The following is a 17603-nucleotide window of genomic DNA, read 5'->3' as shown; positions in this document are numbered from 1 at the left end:
CCACAATTTGCTCCTCTATAAAAACAAAGTTCAGAAGAGCTCCTTGGCCAAGATTACACACAGCCTCTAGACTGACACGTGATAAGTAATCAGAGCTTACTACAACACTGAGGATGGATAACCCACCACTGAGCTGGTCTAGAAAGACGTTCCCACCAGGCACATGCCCTCCTAACTCCAGAGCCATGCAGTCATGCCAGCCTCAGCACTCTGCTTTCACAGAAAACAAACCGTACTCTTAAGAGGACAACCAGGGGATTGATTTCAGGCTTCAGTTTTTTCCAGAAAAAACTCAAAATTTTTCTTTAGTGTATCTCATCACAAGTACACTTACATTTTAAAAAATCCCACATGGACAAATATCAAAAGGATCTCTTGATTTTTTTTTCTTAATTTCATTCTGAATTTTTCAGGATTTTTTTTTTTTTTTTTTTTTTTAGGTACCAAGCATCCCTCGTGTTAGCAAAAAAATAATAACACATTTTTAACAAAGCAGACTTTCTCACAATGCTGTCTACTGCACAAAGGAAGGCTCCCTGGGGTCAGTCTGCAGGCTGGGGCAGCGTAGGAGATGGCATTTCATAAAGCTGCCTATGCCGCCATCCTCTTCAGCTTTGTAAGGCGACTTGTGACTGTCTGGAGGCCTTTAGCGCAGGGAAGAATGAAAGGGTCTTGTGTTACAGCAACGCACAAAAAGCTGCCTCACCCAGTGTCCAAAGGACACACCTCTGGTTGCAAATGAAGAAAGGCTCACCTGCATCATGTTTTCAAGGAAAAAGACGCCATTGTCTCAAACTGTATCATAGGATCCCTGCTGCCACACATCCCCACAAAACTGCCCAAACGTGGCAAGCAGATACAGGGTGACAAGGTTCTTTAACACTGCCTTGCAGCTAAGAACCCAAAACAAACAGCAGATCAAATGCCTGAGTGTGATGGTACACACCCCACCAGTAACAGGGATTTCAGAGGCAGTGTGGTTTACCAGGAAAAGCACAGAGCCGTGTAGACTTGGCCTTGAATCCAGGTTGTTGTAGATTAGCTCTGATAATGGCTTTGACCAAGTCACTTAACCTGAGTTTATGAAAATAGGGGTTATAGAACCTTCCTTGTGAGGTTGTTGTGAGAATGAAATAAGATAACTTAAATAGAATGAATACTACATAGGAAACCTGACAGAACTGTTAATTTTTGTTGTTATTAGTCCTGTTACTTATTTCAAGTTTTTATTATGAAGCTTACCCTAGTATTAATAATAATTAAAAGACAAGTATCTCACCCCTTTTTAAAATTTTTCCTAGCTTCACTGAGGTATCATTGACAAATAAAGATTATCTATATTTAACACATGCAACCTGATTATGCTGTGAAAGGTAATCTATATATTCATCATGTCACAGTTACCTTTTTTGATGGGGAAACTACTTAGAACTACTCTCTTAGCAAATCTGAAGTACACAGAACAGTGTCCTTAACTGCAGTCACCATGATGGACAACAGATCTCCAGAATTTATTCATCCTGTACAGCCAAAGCCTTCATACACTTTGACCAACATCTCTCCATTTCCTGCACCGCCAACCCCAGCAACCTCCACTGCACTCTCTGCTTTTATGAGTTTATTTTATTGACTCCACATCAAAGTGAAATGGTGCAATATTTGTCTTTCTGTCAGTATCCCACCCATGGAAACCACAGGACGGCAGGAATGGGGACAGGGCTTCGGTCTGCACAGACACTCACTCGTGGAGTTGTCATAGAAGGTGTCAGCGTCTTCCTCAGTGCCGTTGCCTCCAAACAGGGCTTTGTAATTGTTGTCCTCGTACCAGTTGAGAGACTTAATCTTCAGGCCCCCGCCCTCTGGGTGGCCGCAGACGATCCGCGACACGGCCTGGTAGATCTGAGTGGAAGAGCTGGAGCCATTCGTGTTGGTCAGAAACATCACCTCCTGCCGCATGTCGCTCCAGCTCCTCATGCTGAACAGCTGATGTAGGGATGGGCAGGGAGAGGAGAGGAGAGGGGAGAGAAGAGCAGAGTGAGGGAGGGGACAGACATGGGAAAGATACACCTTATTTTCTTGACTTCTCAAACACCATGTCCCAGGACACGGTTTGTCTGACAGCATCACGAAGCCCTGTTCTCTGCCTGCCACAGCCTGCAGGTTGCTGGGACCTGTACATCCTCACCTCTGCCTCCATGCCCAGGTGTGAACAAGGCTCTCCGGGGGTGGGGGGTGGGGGGGATGGCACAAAGATTTCTCTCCATGAGGCCACAAATAGGTAGGCAGCTTTTCCTTGCTTTCTCTTTCCACAATCATCTGGTGTATAGGGATGGGAAGGGGTGAAGTAGCCAGGCCGCCCTTCCTTCTGTTGGCTGACAAAACAACCCTAGACACTTTGACACTTGTAAACCATGGCAGGCAAAGGCCACTCGCTTCTCCTACCACTGGCTGTGTCATCACCACCACCTCTCCTCCCCTCAACCAAAAGAACAAAGTTCTCACGTGAAGCCAGCACACTTTTGGGCAGAGGTACCATAAATTACTGAGCTGTTTCACACGGTCCACCCTTCCTGGCACCTGGCTGAGGGGCAAACTCCTACTCGTTCTCCTACACCTCAGCTCGGGCTCCACACTTGCTCTGTGCAACACCCCCTGACCCATAGCAGTGGGCTTGGCCCTCTAGCCCATGCATGGTGGTTGTGTTTGATGAGTGAATTCATTCATGTCTGTTGAGTGAATGATACGTTAACTGATTTATGCTTTCCTAGTCCTTCCTTGCAATGGTCTCTGTGCTTCCTCGCCCAGATTCCAGTCTCAAGATCCTCACTCCAGGAGCCAGGGTGTGAACAGTCTACAAACAGTCACACTGCGTGCTGCTCTGCTCCAAGCCCCCTCCCGGCTTCCGTCTCACTCAGCACAAGTCCAAAGTCTCCCCAGGCTAGCCTTCACCTCCTTCTCTGCTTTCATCTCTGGCCACTCTCTCCCTATTCACTTTGTTCTGACCACACTGGTTTCACGTATTCCTGCTGTCACACAATAGACTGACCTACTTATTTCTGCCTCCCACCCCACATTAGCCCCGCTATGAGCAGAGGAGTTCATGTGTTCACAATGCTAGGCACCTGGTCAGTGGTTGGTGGATATCTTAGGTGCGACCTCCCACCTTCCCAATGCTGTCAGGCACCTGGATGTGAAACTTCCCAGCCACTCAGATGTGAAACTCTTATCAGTTTTGATTCACGTTTCACCTAAAATCCCCACTTCCACCTAATTGCCAGGTCCTACTATTTTTTTTCTTTGAAAAATCTCTTTTTCTATTCCAGTCACTGTGGGAGTTCAGAAACTCCCAGTTTCAGAAAAGAAAGGACCAAGCAAGAACATGAGGTCTGGAATCCAACAGTCAGGGTTTAAATCCCTGTGTTGCCAATTCAGTGAAAGTTGCCTCGCTCTTCTGGCCCTCTGTGCTGCCTGTAAAATGGGTATGGTATAACCCGCCTCACAAATGCCATGTGGATTATACAGGGAAATGGGGTGAAATTGCCTGAACCAAAGGTAGCTCCTTGGAAAATTCTGGCTTCCTTTATCTTTTCCTTTCAAAGGTCTGTGCTTTGGTCGAAACAACCAACTTTCTTTTCAAACACTGACCAAATAAGTACATTTATTTATCTTCTCCTATTTGTCTCACTGAGAGAGCAAGTTTGACACTCAGTCACTTGGGATCAAAGTGGCTTGAAGGTGCTCTGGTGAGAAAAGCATGTGGCCTTTGCTTGTTCCGAACCAAGAGCAAGCAGGACACAAGCAGCAGCTGCCAAGAAAAACGCATGGTGTTCAGCTGGAGAGGTTCCACAGCTCCGCAGCAGGAGCAGCACGTGCTTCCAATCACTGCACCCCAGACTAAAGGCAGGGCCAGTGATGTAAGAGAAAACAGCTGTAACCAAACCTGAGCTGAAAGACCTCGGCCTCCCTTCGCACCGTCTCTGCTTTCCTAAGGCCAAAATGGAATGGGGGGAAGGAGGGCTGGGAGGGAACCTGCTAGAGCAAGGCAGGGCAGGGCATGTCAATGTCAGCCAACAGGGCCCTGGGGAAGAAGCTATGGATGTGCAGAGCAGTTTCTCTTTCTCTTTCTCTGGAAGAGCCCCAGCTGGCCCCGCTCCTCTACCTAGTAAAAGGTCACCAGACTTCATAACCAAGTTCCAAATAGCAGGCTGGAAGAGAGCGCTACCTCCTGAATGGGGACCTGTAAGTCAAGCCTCTTCGTGAGAGACACAGGAGCAGAATTAAAAGAAAGGTGAGAACACAAAAGGACAGAAAGAAACATGGTAATGCGCCTAGACAGTGTTTCACCCAGGGTTTCCAGTCGTTTCTAAGTAATCTGCATTTCCCACAACAAACATGCAATACTTTTACTGCCAGAAAACATAAATTGAAAGCCTGCATTGTTTGTGACCACTGGCCCCTGACTCAGCTCCTCGTAGGAGGACTCCAGACAGCTCCTGCTTTGCACAGCTAAACTGAAACAAGCCTGGGACTCAGAAAGGTGGCGCCCTTGCAAGTCAGGAGTCAGAGAAAGGTTAACTGCTATCAGAGGGCACCTACAGTCCCGGGGATCCTGGGACAAAGATTATCCTCATACATCTGTCAACACATGGGCCGAAAAGGCAAACTCAACTGAATGCTCATTAACAGACAGAATTTCAAAGTTGAGCCGCAATGGCAGATGTTTACAAGGGAGAGAGCTGAATGAGGGGTCTTGTGTTATCCTCTTTAGTTAGCAAACATGTTTTGCTGAAATGATTGTCTGCCCTTACCACTGAAGAAGCAACATGGAGCAGCTGCTGGTCAGACAGAAGTGCATGGGGGTGAGAAAGACAATTCTCTCTACATACGTGCTGTTATCTAAGGACAAAGTTCTAGAAATTTCTAGACCAGACATGGAGCCTGATGCCACTAACTTATTAATTCTGAAGTTATGAGTCTTGGTTTCTGCATCTCTAAAGAGATCAAAATACTTCTTTATTCATATCACTTATACTTCCAAAACTGATATTACATCTCATATGATATTCAAACCACCCGTAACCAAGCTCAGAATTTCAAAACGTGACACTGGATGCTCCACTTTCTGGTTCTGGAAAGACACAACTTACCTCTTGGGCCAAAGTCCCGAGACTATCCAGCAAAGTTTTTGTGGCTTCAGCCAGCTCCTTGCTTGGGAAGGGAGATGTAGAGTTTAGTTCTGCCTGGAATGAGAGAAGAAAACAACAACTTTGTTTCTGCATTCAAATGTAAGCCTGAAATCCCTACTGAAAATAAACAAGTTAATTAAAACCGTTCACAATCTTCAGTTTAAAAAACAAGGGACCAACTCCTAATCGAAAGAAGACAATACAATTATTCAAACTATGTGTGCATGTTGCTTTCCTCAGATAAGAATTGCTAATTCTTTGATGAATGGCTTTAAGTGGTGTATGAATATATATTTAAAGCAGGTTAACATTAAATAGATAAAAATTTCTCATGTGAGAAGTCTGTGTGTGTCCAATACAACTCTGACCATAAATTCCCAACTGTATGATCCGGCAAGACAGGAAACATGCAAATGACCTTGAAAAACAAGTTTGCCATGATCACAAGAAAGAAGTAATTGTAAAATTTAAAGCTGTCAAAAGTAGGGTAAGAAGACATTCTTCCATTCTGTTCAAGTCAGAATTGTCTGGAACACTGGAAATTTAATAATTTTTTTAAAAAATTAGTTATTTACTTGCAAGGCAAAGTTACAGAAAGAGGGAGAGACAGAGAGAGAGACAGAGAGAGAGAGGGGCGCCTTCCACCCTCTGGTTCACTCCCTAAATGGCCACAATAGCCAGAGCTGGCCAATCTGAAATCAGAAGCCAGGAGCTTCTTCCAGCCTCCCACTAGGGAACTGGGGCCCAAGCACTTGGGGCATCTTCTACTGCTTTCCCAGGCCATCAAAAGGGATCTGGATCAGAAGTGGAGCAGCTGGGACTCAAATCAGCGCCACAGGCAGAGGAGTAAGCTACTACACCACAGCGCCAGTCCAAGAAATGTAATACTTTTAACACTGGTAAATTTTAACACTTATATCTAGTTTTAATCAAATATTTATATTTACTAAATCATGTTTTGCTGCTATTATGTGCTACGTAATGGCATGGGAAATATAAGAAAAAAAATTCATTAGGGCCAAGGAAATTATAAATTAGGGCAGAAAGATCGAGCTAAAGAGAGAAAAAAAAAAGCTATGATTCACAGGCTCTGAAGTCAGTATGGGTATCATTGAGTAACCTCAAATTTGGTTCTGAGTTTTCAGGTTTCCAAAGGAAGAAAAGAGATATGGTCAGTTTCACCATATTCTATTTGCCACATAGCAAAAGGAAATTTCCAGGGAAAACTCATAGGTATAGTTTCATGCAGTATCACAGGAGACACGTAAGTCAGGAGAAAGTTGCACTGCTTTGACATTATTTATATCAGAGATTGCTGTGAAATTCTATTGTAGACTACACGGTAAATGCTGGAAATGGATGGGACCCATAACCTTTGAGAAATAGCAGTCTGGATGCTCTCTTTTAAAAAGACCTCCAAAGAAGGGTGGGAGTGCGGGTGAGAGGGAGGGCAGGGTGGGAAGAATCACTATGTTCTTAAATTTGTATTTATGAAATGCGTGATGTTTGTATACCTTAAATAAAAGGTTTCTAGGAAAAACGAAAACATATATATAAAGACCTCCAGGAGTGGGCATTTGGCATAGTGGTTAAGATACCAGTTAAGGCACCTGCATTCTACATCTGAATTCCTTGGTTCAAGTAAGTTGGGTCACTGACAGGCACATGGGAGACCTGGATTGAGTTCCTAGCTCCTGGCTTCATCCTGGTCGAGTCCTAGCTATTGCAAGCTGTTGGGGAGCAAACCCAGAAAATGAGAGCTCGCTCACTCGCTCTCTCTCTCTCTCCCCCTCTCAAATACATAAATACTTTTAAATTTTAAGTAAAAAGAACTCCAAATACAGAGGATTAAGTTACTATCATCATGGTCATCATGATATCCAAGCAATGTGCCTTTCTGAGAAAATCTATCTAAAGGTTCTATGCAAGAACTTGTCCAGCCTGATTTATCAGCCCTTCTACAGGGCTTATTCATCAGAGTCCCAGTATCCCAATGAGAATTCAGAGCACTCGCAATTCAGGTAGGCCTCTACGACACAACTAAAGGATCATGATAATGATTGTTCCTTCCACAGGGAGCTGCTCATAAGCGAAATCAAATGGGGTGTTTTGTTCCATGGTTTCATTTAAAACTGAAAGTTACCACACTAGGACTTGCACCTACAAAGAATCTGCAAACTTTCACAAACTGAGAGGTCTTAACTGGAAGCTACAAGGGCAAAATGAGGTGTTTTGTTTTGTTTGTAAGGAGGAGGAAGGAGGGGAGGAGGGAGGGAGGGAGGAAGAGAGAGAGAGAGAGAGAGAGGGAGAGGGAGAGGGAGAGGGAGAGGGAAAGGGAGAGAGGGAGGAAGGGAGGGAGGGAGGGAGGGAGAGGGAGAGAGAAAGGGAGAGAGAGAGAATATCTTCCATCGGCTGGTTTACTCCCCAAATGGGAAGAACAACCAGGGCTTCATCCGGGTCTCCCAAGTGGGTGCAGGGGCCCAAGCCATCTTCCACGCTTTCCCAGGTGCATTAGCAGGGACCTGGAGCAGAGCAGCAGGACACAAACAGGTGCCCATATGGGACGAGGACACCGCAGGTGGAAGATTGACCCACTGTGCCACAGCACCAGCCCCAGGCAAAGTGCTTCTGTGTTTACCAGGAAGCCCACAGATGATAGATGCATGTATAGCAAAAACAACAAAGGTAGGACAAATCTTAAATGCCAAATTCATATACAGTTTTAAAACTTAGAATGTGGTAGTTATCTATTTCTTCCCTGAAGTCTAATTGGAAATAAGGTTCTTACGACTCTTGCCACCCTCTTCCCCTTCTCCCATTCTCTGGTCACGAGCACCTGAAGAGGCTACAGAATCCTGGGCAAATGGACTCAGATTCCCTGGGTGTCCTTTTCCTCAACCACACAGCAAAGTCACTCATGCTACGCACATGTCACAGTGTTCATGAACATGAACACAGAGAACAGTGCACAGCACATGGAAAGTCCTCACAATTACGAAAAATCTTAGCCCTTGCCTCTGTTTCCCCCTTTCTTGAGAATATACTGCCAAAACATGAGGGCTCTCCTCTACAAACAGGGCTTTCTAGTTCTTAACAAGGCAAATACCCCTCCTCCGTTTCCTGGAGAGCTCCCAGGCCTTTTCTCCTGTTGGGATACCCTCCCTCCACTAGAAAAAGTGTCACAGCCATTTTTTAAAAACTGTTTTGGGCTGGCTCTGTGGCATAGAAGGCTAAGCCGGCATCCCATGTGGGCACCGGTTCACGTCCCAGCTGTTCCCTGCTAATGGCCTGGGAAAGCAGTAGAAGATGGCCCAAGTGCTTGGGCTCCTGCACCCACATGGGAGACCTAGAAGAAGCTCCTGGCTCCTGGGTCCAGATCAGCCAGGCTCCAGGTATTGCAGCCATTTGATGAATGAACCAACAGAAGCAAGACCTTTCTCTCTGTCTCTCTGTCTCCCTCTCTCTCTCTGTGACTCTGCCTCTCAAATAAGTAAATAAATCTTTTTTTAAAAAGTTTTTATTTATTTGGAAGAGGAGAGGGTAGAAACAGAAGAGTAACAGACAGATGAGATCTCTCATTCACTGGATCACATCCCAAATGTCTGCAATAGCCAGGATGGGGGCCAGGAACCCAGGAAACGCAGTCTGCATCTCCCATGTGGGTGACAAGGACCCAGGTACTTGAGCCATAAGCTGCTGCCTCTCAGGGTGTGCATTAGCAGGGAACTGAAATCAGAAGCAGAACCAGGACACAAATACAGCCACTCTAATAAGTAATGCAGGCACCACAAGCATCTTTTTTTCCTAAGGTTTATTTATTTATTTGAAAGGCAGAGGGACCACTCCCCAAATGGCCACAGCAGCCAGAACTGGGTCATGCTGAAGCCAGAAGCCTGAACTCCATCTGGGTCTCCCAGGTGGGTGCAGGGGCCCAAGCATTTGGGCCATCTTCCACTGCCTTCCCAGGCACATTAGCAGGGAGCTGGATTAGAAGTGGTGTATTAGGGACTGAACCAGGGCACATATGGGATGCAGGTGTCACAGGCAGAGGTTTAACTCACTGTACCATAACACTGGTCCCTCACAAAGCAGCATCTTAACCGTTATACTAAACATCTGCCCCCAATGTGCTATTTTTGAAATTATAATGTTCTCTTCACAGAAAAATACAGACATTCTCATTCTAATACCTGAAGGTTTGGGTTAAGATTACTTTCTCCCCCTCTATACCTTTTTTTTTTAAAGATTTTATTTATTTATTTAAGAGGTAGAGTTACAGATAGTGAGAGGGAAAAGCAGAGAGAAATGTCTTCCATCCGATGGTTCACTCCCCAGATGGCCACAACGGCCGGAGCTGTGTCGATCCCAAGCCAGGAACCAGGTACTTTCTCCCAGTCTCCCATATGGGTGCAGGGGCCCAAGGACTTGGGCCATCTTCTACTGCTTTCCCAGGCCACAGCACAGGGCTGGATTGGAAGAGGAGCAGCTGGGACTCGAACCGGCACAGGTGGAGGATTAACCTACTGGGCCACAGCACCGGCCCCTATAACCCTTTTTTAAATTCAGTTGCCAAACTTAGGGGAAAAAAAAGATAATGATAAGTGGATGAAATATATAATATTATATAAAAAGTACAAATATATATATATTTCATGAACTTAATATTATCTTTCGTGTTTTGATATGAATGTGTATGTTTATATATACATGTGACTGTGCATATCTCTCTTATATACATGAACTTGCCTGAAGGAACTCATTACCTCTGATTTTGTATATGTGTATACATAAACACACACCACATACAGCTATATATACACACAGCCTTATCTTAATGTATATTCACATATACCTTCCAATTACAGCAAGTGATGTTGACTTTTACTTTTATTGCAGCAAGGATAGTTTCCTAGCTAATTACATTTATCCAAAAGAAGTGAACTTATTAAAAGGAAATATAAGGATGAGTGGCACCAGCTGCACTTGAGCATGGCCGAAATCATGGTAGAGAAGTGTGAATGACCAGGTTTCATAACATGCTGTGGTCTGGGAGCTCCTGCACCAGAATCAACACAACGCTTGTAGGATACGCAGATCCTCAGCCATCTTCTCTGTACGCATTCATAACTAGGGTGACCCAGGAATCCTTTAGGGTTTCTTTTGTACCCTGAAGTTTGAGGCCACTTAGGCAGCCCTGGACAACGTTCACAGAGCCTGTCTTTCACAGCATTCTTCTCCAGAATGCAGTGCCCACCCATTCCACGCCTGGTCTACATGCTACCATCTGCTTCAGACTGTGCAGCCATGAAAAGAGGCTATTCAGCTCACTTGGCCCTGAGCCGGATCCAAAGCATGCCAAACCCACGGAAGGCCAGATGTGTCACACCAATTAAAGACATGAATCGCCAAAACACAAATGATGTTCCCAAACCCCCAGAACTGACAGCAGCATGCTGTCACCATCCCGTCTTTCTACCCCCTGAAAGGTACAAATCAGTGAAGCGTTCCCACTGTCCCTGGAATGTCTTCTCCATCTGAGAAGGGAATAATTTTCAGAGATAATGATTTTTTTCCTTCAGGTTTCTCCATCTAAATGTCTTAACTTTGGGGGCAAGCTTATTCTTCAAGTTTTATGAGCTCAGGAATTCAGCAGAACTGCAACACTTAACAGGGCCTAGTACATTTAACCCACGAAGGTAGCTGGCCATGGAAATAAATAAGCATAATAACTTTGGTAAATCTGCCATGCGTATCAGACCTTCATGCAAGCAGACACAGAGGCAAAGCCACATATTACAACTCAACTTTATTGTCAATAGTCTAGGCTTTGGTTTGTTTGCTTACTTAATTGATTGGTTTTGGCTCTGGTGTCTAATGCAGCATTGGCTAAATCCACTGATAAATAATGAGGAAGAACAATCAATGCAATTATTAGGATCCTTTTAACGATAGTCATTTATTTGAGATTAAATGCCCAGTATTCATTTACAGTATTGACAACCTGTAGTCAATACAAACAAATTTCCATTTTCAAGGAGGTGCTGGAATTATATATATATATTTGGACTGATATCACAGAGCTAAATAAACACACATATTTCAAATTCAGCATAGACTTTAAAGCCTGAATTATCCAGATTTTTCGCTCAAGATTTCAATTAATATTTCTGTGCCTGGTGTTATAAAACTGAGAAAAGAAATTCATGCAAAGATGTCATATTAAAAATTAGCAGGGAAAGGATAGACTATTCAATGACTAAGACAACTGGCTATTCATATAAAAAATAATATACTTTCAATGCCCTACCTCTACATAAAAATAAACTATTGGTATATTAAACAGAAAAAAAGGAAAAAGGAAAGTTTAAAACATACAGGAGAAAACATGAATTTAGAATAAGAAATTGTTTCTTAAATATAATAGAAAAAATCCAAACCAAAATGGTGGGGGAGGGAATCCAACTTTCAAAAATAAAAACTGTATATCAAAAGATACCAATAAACAACCTGAAAAAAAAAACAAGTAAAAGACTAGAAGAATCAGGAGCCATATGTATCGATACTAATAAATCTCAAAAACAAAATATAGAATGAAAAAACATATGCACAATTAGCAAGAGCACACACAGGTCATCATCATACACTGTAACTGACAGAATGCAAGTGTAAAGTCTAAAAACAGCCAACTGCAGGACAGGGATGTTATCTGCGAGCAAAGACGGAAGAATACACAGGTGGTATTACTGCATCTGTAAGATTTTATTTCTTGGTCGAACTGGAGGCAGATATGACAAGATGATGGATGATGCTACATGACTGTTCTTTGCTATTTTCTCTGCTTTTTATATGTTTGAGCTATTTCCTAATTTTGTTTTTAATTCTAGAAAAGCTAAGAAAGGGAGGACGGTTGGACAGAAATAAAGGAAAGGTAAAAAAGATACATGTCAGTTTGAGTTAACTATCAGCTTTGAAAGACATACAGCCTCCTTGAATAAAATTAATCCCAGGAATCAATTCTTGCCTTGAAGTAGAACACAAAATGAAGTCTGAGAGTCACGTGTCTGTACCTACTATTAACTGTAGTCTCCTATTCATACCTCCCTGCATTATAATGGCAGACAAAGCTGTCAGATCTTATTTCCAAAGACTCCAGTTAACAACTCACAGCTTGGAATTCCTGCTATTATTTTTCCTAACCAAAAACATTCTCTTAGCTATGAACTCATCATTCCCCACTGTATGCAGTGATTTTCTTGTAGGAAGTAAGGAAAGGGGGAGAAAGAGGAAAAACAAAACCTTTAGAGAGGGACTACACTTCCTGTATTAAGCTAACAAGAACTGATGTATTATTCAGTGTTTAGATCCTAATGAAATGCTGTGATATCACTAGAGGAAGAGCACCCAAATATTAATTACTCAAAACTCCCACCCACTTCTGCAAAATGTGCTCATCACAGCAGACTAACATTTCCTAAAAGTATGACAGTGCCACAGAATGAAAAAGGTCATTATTGTGCCCCATCCTTCCAATGGCTTCATTAGGTTCTTTCTATCCTCCCTAGCTTAACAAGCTGTGAAAGACTGAAAAATGAGAAAAGGCAATAACCTAACCAAGTCAACTTGACTTCCATTTTTGAGCTAGTATTTTACTAAAATAAAACTCATGGTGTAGCACAGTTCTCGGCACATCACAACTAGACATCCAATGAAAAGTTGTAAAGGAAAAATTAAAAGGAAAGAGAAAGGCATCGGTAGGGTAAGAGATGGGCTGGTGTGAGTCTGGCGTCAAAGGCCATTCAAATCATTTAAATTCACAGCAAAACTCTGGTATTCAGCTTATTGGGGCCTCCAACCTCTGGAGCCTCTGGTGGCTCCCCTTTCTCTAGGAAGGAGGCCCTAGGTCCTGGCCTTGCTGAGGAAGGTCTGCCTTGGCTGACCTGTGCCCACCTCTGCAGCACCACATCCAGCCAGTCCTCCCACCAAACTCCCCAGAGCTGCACCTGCTCCACTCTGAGCTCTCTCAATCAGGTGCACTAACCAAAAATGCAACTTTATTTTTCTTATTCCTTTTTTAAAGGTATTTTCAACTCTTTTAATTGTACATGTATGAGGTACAGTGTGATAAGTCAACAAGTGTACTTAGTGTATGAAGATAGGTCAGATTAGTTAGCATTTCCACCTCTGTTAGCATTAAGTGTTTGTTGATCAGGAATAACTGTATAAATGTCATTTTTTCTTCCCTCTCCCCTCTAGACCCAGGCACATGTCATGTCCTCTGTCTAGAACATTTTACTCCCTTTTCCTTTCCTGGCTAACATCCATTCTTTGGATCTCAACTTTCCTGATCCTAAATGATTGAGTTAGGAGGCCCCGTCAGCAGGGCATCTGTAACTCTATATAGCATCCAGTCTTTTCCTGGTCAGTCCCACCCACGCTCCTATCAGGATAGAAATTCAGAGAATACCACTGCCTCCTTGACCCTGTTTAGTAAATGCTGGCTGAGTGAATGAATTTCAGTGTTGGTTTATAGACTGTCACTACACAAAATGAAGACAGAAAGAGAACATTACTAATGTATTCAAAGTCACAAACAGAAAGAGAAGACAGAACATCTGTGAAATTAAAATGCAACTGAAAATTATTTTCAGTCTACACAAATCTTATTCACATCCAAGTGTTTCAGGAACCACACTACTAAATAATGTGAAATGGGGGTATACATACATTTGAACAGTATTTCCAAGACAATAAAAAAAATTGTTTTCCTCCCTCAAATGCATGTTACAATGTATTCATTGGAACATTTCAAACTTCTCTTAAACACTTTCTTAAAGCAAATGCAAATCTCTAGTGTACTTTGCCTATATGCAGATGATGTAACTCAGGGTTAGGATTAATTATGTTTTAGTCAAACTAAAAACAAGTAAACCACAGACCAAGTCCAAAGAGAATGACTACCAAGAAGCAATCACTGTCTCTTCCCAGTGATTTACATAATAGAAAAGATTTTCTTTGAGGAACATTTTAATATTTTTTATTGAAGTAGAAAATCATGAAATTCATGTCTGAAGAAGATACTATCTTTTAAAAATAATTTGACAATTTAACTTTTAATTTTGATGTGCTTCATGCATTAAAATACTCAATTTTTGTTATTTCTAAGCACAGTGAAACAGATCTGCTACCACACAATTCAGGTCAAGATCAAACCTTCATTTTAGATAAAGCAGCACTTCTCAAGGAAGAAATAATATGAGTGAAGCAAAAACGTCTGTACAGATGGAGCTGAGAAGTCACATTAACACAGTGATAAATTTACCAATTTATCCCTTAGTTCTGTGCTCCCTTTTCCCCATAGGAATTAGGTGACAATGGAGTCTGAAGAATTAATCTGCACAGTGTATCATTCTACCAAATACCAAATGATGAGAATTGCAACTGCCTGCAGGGAGAAAGCATGTTTAGTAAACAGGCGGGCAGGAAAATCAATCAAAGCCAAACAAAATCTGATACTTTCCACAAAGGTCTGAACTTAAGGAGAGGAAAAGCAGGTGTTCAGTCCTGCCAAAACCCACATAAATGCTTTAGGTCTGCTTGTAACAAGTTGAAGTATCCACCCCTACAAAGCCAAGAGGAAGAAAGATGAGATGGTAGGATACCCTCACTCTACAAACCCAGAACCTGTGAAGAGTTCCTCCAGCTGCCAGTCTCAGCTTTCAAGCTGGCTCTCAGTGCCCACCAGGATGAAAGTTCCGTGTGCATCATATCTGCCTTAGTCATCGTTGAACTTTCAGTGACTAGAACAGTGACTGATACAAGGCAGATGTACAGCAAACATTCACTGGCTCTGTTGGAGGAGCATCTTATGCCTTGCCGAGGGATGCTCTGCTTCCTGAAGTCACCCTCCCTGGGCTTGTGCACTAAAAGCCCTAATAGCTATTATTCAGTGTGCTTTACAGTTACTCTCAGAATGTGGGCAAGAAAAAACAGACAGCTGATGAGAGATCAAGAAAACGCAAGGGCACTGAGGACACAATTCAAAGACAAAATGAAGAGGCTGACACCGTGGCACATCAGGTAAAGCCACACATAGCCTGCAGTGCCAGCATCCCATATGGGCACACGTTTGAGCTCCACTTTCCGTCCAGCTCTCTGCTATGGCCTGGGAAAGCCGTAGAAAATGGCCCAAGTCCTTGGGCCCCTGCACCCGCATGGAAGACCCTAAGGAAGCTCCTGGCTTCGGACTGGCTCAGCTCCAACCATTGTGGTCATCTGGGGAGTGAGCCAGCAGATGGAAGACCTCTCTCTCTCTCTCTGCCTCTCTGTAACTCTGCCTTTCAAATAAATAAATAAATAAATAAATATTTTTTTAAAAAGAATGAAATCAAAGGTATTTACGGCAGACAAAACAGTCGTTCAGTGATGTACACACCCTAATCCTTGGAATCTGTGAATGTAACATTGCATAGCAAAATATACCTTGTAGATGTAATTAAAGTTATGGATCTTAAAATAAGGAGATTATCTAGATGGCTCCAATCCAATCACAAGAGCCCTTAAAAGCATTCTGCACCCTATGCCCAGACCACATCCTAGAGTGTGAACTTGGAAACACATCTCAGAGTTCATACTCTTGCCTGACTCTCAGGAAGTTCTTCTGTTCTTCTTGATTCTGTGATGCTGACCCCAAGCCCAGTCTCCTTTCAGTCTATGCACACTTTCCCCATGTTGTCAATATACTGTTACCTTAAAGTCATTGAGACTGGAGGAGGTCCAGGATAAAATCAGAATATCCTTGGCTGAAAAACTGTGAAACACTCACACCAAAAAAAAAATAATAGTAATAATCAGAATTTTAAAAAGAGGAGGGGCGGGCACTGTGGCACAGGCATCCCACATGGGCGCCGGTTCTGGTCCCGGCTGCTCCACTTCCGATCTAGCTCTCTGCTATGGCCTGGGGAAGCAGTAGAGGATGGCCCAAGTCCTTGTGCCCCTGCACCCATGTGGGAGACCCAGAGGAAGCTCCTGGCTCCTGGCTTCAGATCAGTGCAGCTCTGGCCATTGCAGCCATTTGTGGAGTAAACCAGAGGAAGGAAGACCTTTCTCTCTGTCTCTCACTCTGTCTGTAACTCTACCCCTCAAATAAATAAATAAAATCTTTAAAAAAAAAAAAAAGAGGAAAAACAGTTTAAATACTTCTCTCCTAAAGATCCACAGAAGCACATACAGACAGAACAGTTTCTCTCCCCATGACATTGGGTCCGGCACCTGGTTGCTGCTCCTACTACAGCTCTTGGCACAATTAACTCCATGTACAACAATATCACATGTCACAGCCATCCACCATCACACATGGTGAAATTTCAAGTAGGTGGCAGGAGAAAAGGGGCACTTTATGTAAATCAAACATCAATCCCAGTATTCCAATTAAGACTCCATTTACCTCCTTAATAAGATATATTCCAAAATGCCTGGAAGTCATTTCATCCCAAAGGCTACCTCCAAAGTCAGCTTTACACCGAACGATCCTGACCACTGACAGTATTCTAATTCAAGTCTCCTCTCCTAGCTTTATGCTAGGAGAGAATTCATTTGGCAACAGCAGAGCGGCAGGAGCACACTCAGAGATACTCCACACACCCACAAGATGTGCAGCCACCTTAATCAACGCCTGGCTGTGAACCAGCTGATCCACAAGGAACAACCACAACACAGCAGATGGGACGTAAGGTGCCTGCCGGTTTTGAAGGTGCATTTCCATGTGTTCTGCCATGTTGCTAATTCTCCCAAACGAGAGAGATTTTCAAGCTGAAACCTGGGCTGTTAACTATCAGATGAGGGCTAGACTGACATTCTACTTCCAGTGTAATTCAGACGTCAGGTCAGTGAAGACAGTTTACTGGGTTGTGCACACAATAGGTGTTTAACGAGCAGACAGAAGTAAAACAGAATTAACGGGCACCAGAATAAATCAGGATGTCGCCTAAAAATACCATTTTCTCCAACATTTGAATTATTTCAGCAGAAAGAGGGAGCATTTGATTTGTGGTGAAGTAAAGCCACCCAAAACAGTCCATGGCAATGGTTTTGTAATAACCTTTTGTACCAAAGGTAGTAACTATTGACCCTTTATGTCTTACAATGCAAAATATGTTTACATATTGCAAATGTCTGCACAATGAGCTTATCTAACTGCACAAGCCAGTTCCTTTGGGCTGAAAACATCCCTATACAGAAATACATCTTATTTGAAATTATAACATGGAAATACTAATAGAATCACAGTCTATTGAACAAAGCACTCGATATTCTTTTTTTAGAAAAAAAAAAACTGGAATAGGTTATACTATCTCAGGAATCAAACAAAAGCAAATCTTAAACATTAGAGCTAAGCCCATCACATTGACTGAGTTGGGT

General features: G+C 42.9%; 1 protein-coding gene across 2 annotated transcripts in view; it reads right to left on the bottom strand.

Annotated features, from left to right (window-relative positions):
* ABCA1 (ATP binding cassette subfamily A member 1) overlaps positions 1 to 17603 on the bottom strand; it is a 137068-nt gene that overhangs the window by 53491 nt on the left and 65974 nt on the right. For both annotated transcript variants that reach the window (XM_062207837.1, XM_062207836.1), the window contains exons 8-9: positions 5148 to 5240; positions 1743 to 1983 (exon numbers count right to left, since the gene is read on the bottom strand). In XM_062207837.1, the coding sequence (XP_062063821.1) occupies positions 1743 to 1983; positions 5148 to 5240 (334 nt within the window). The remainder of the gene's footprint in view (positions 1 to 1742; positions 1984 to 5147; positions 5241 to 17603) is intronic.

The sequence above is a fragment of the Lepus europaeus genome, chromosome 12, assembly GCF_033115175.1.
Source record: "Lepus europaeus isolate LE1 chromosome 12, mLepTim1.pri, whole genome shotgun sequence".
Taxonomy (NCBI): domain Eukaryota; kingdom Metazoa; phylum Chordata; class Mammalia; order Lagomorpha; family Leporidae; genus Lepus; species Lepus europaeus.
This window is presented reverse-complemented; position numbering and strand designations above follow the sequence as displayed.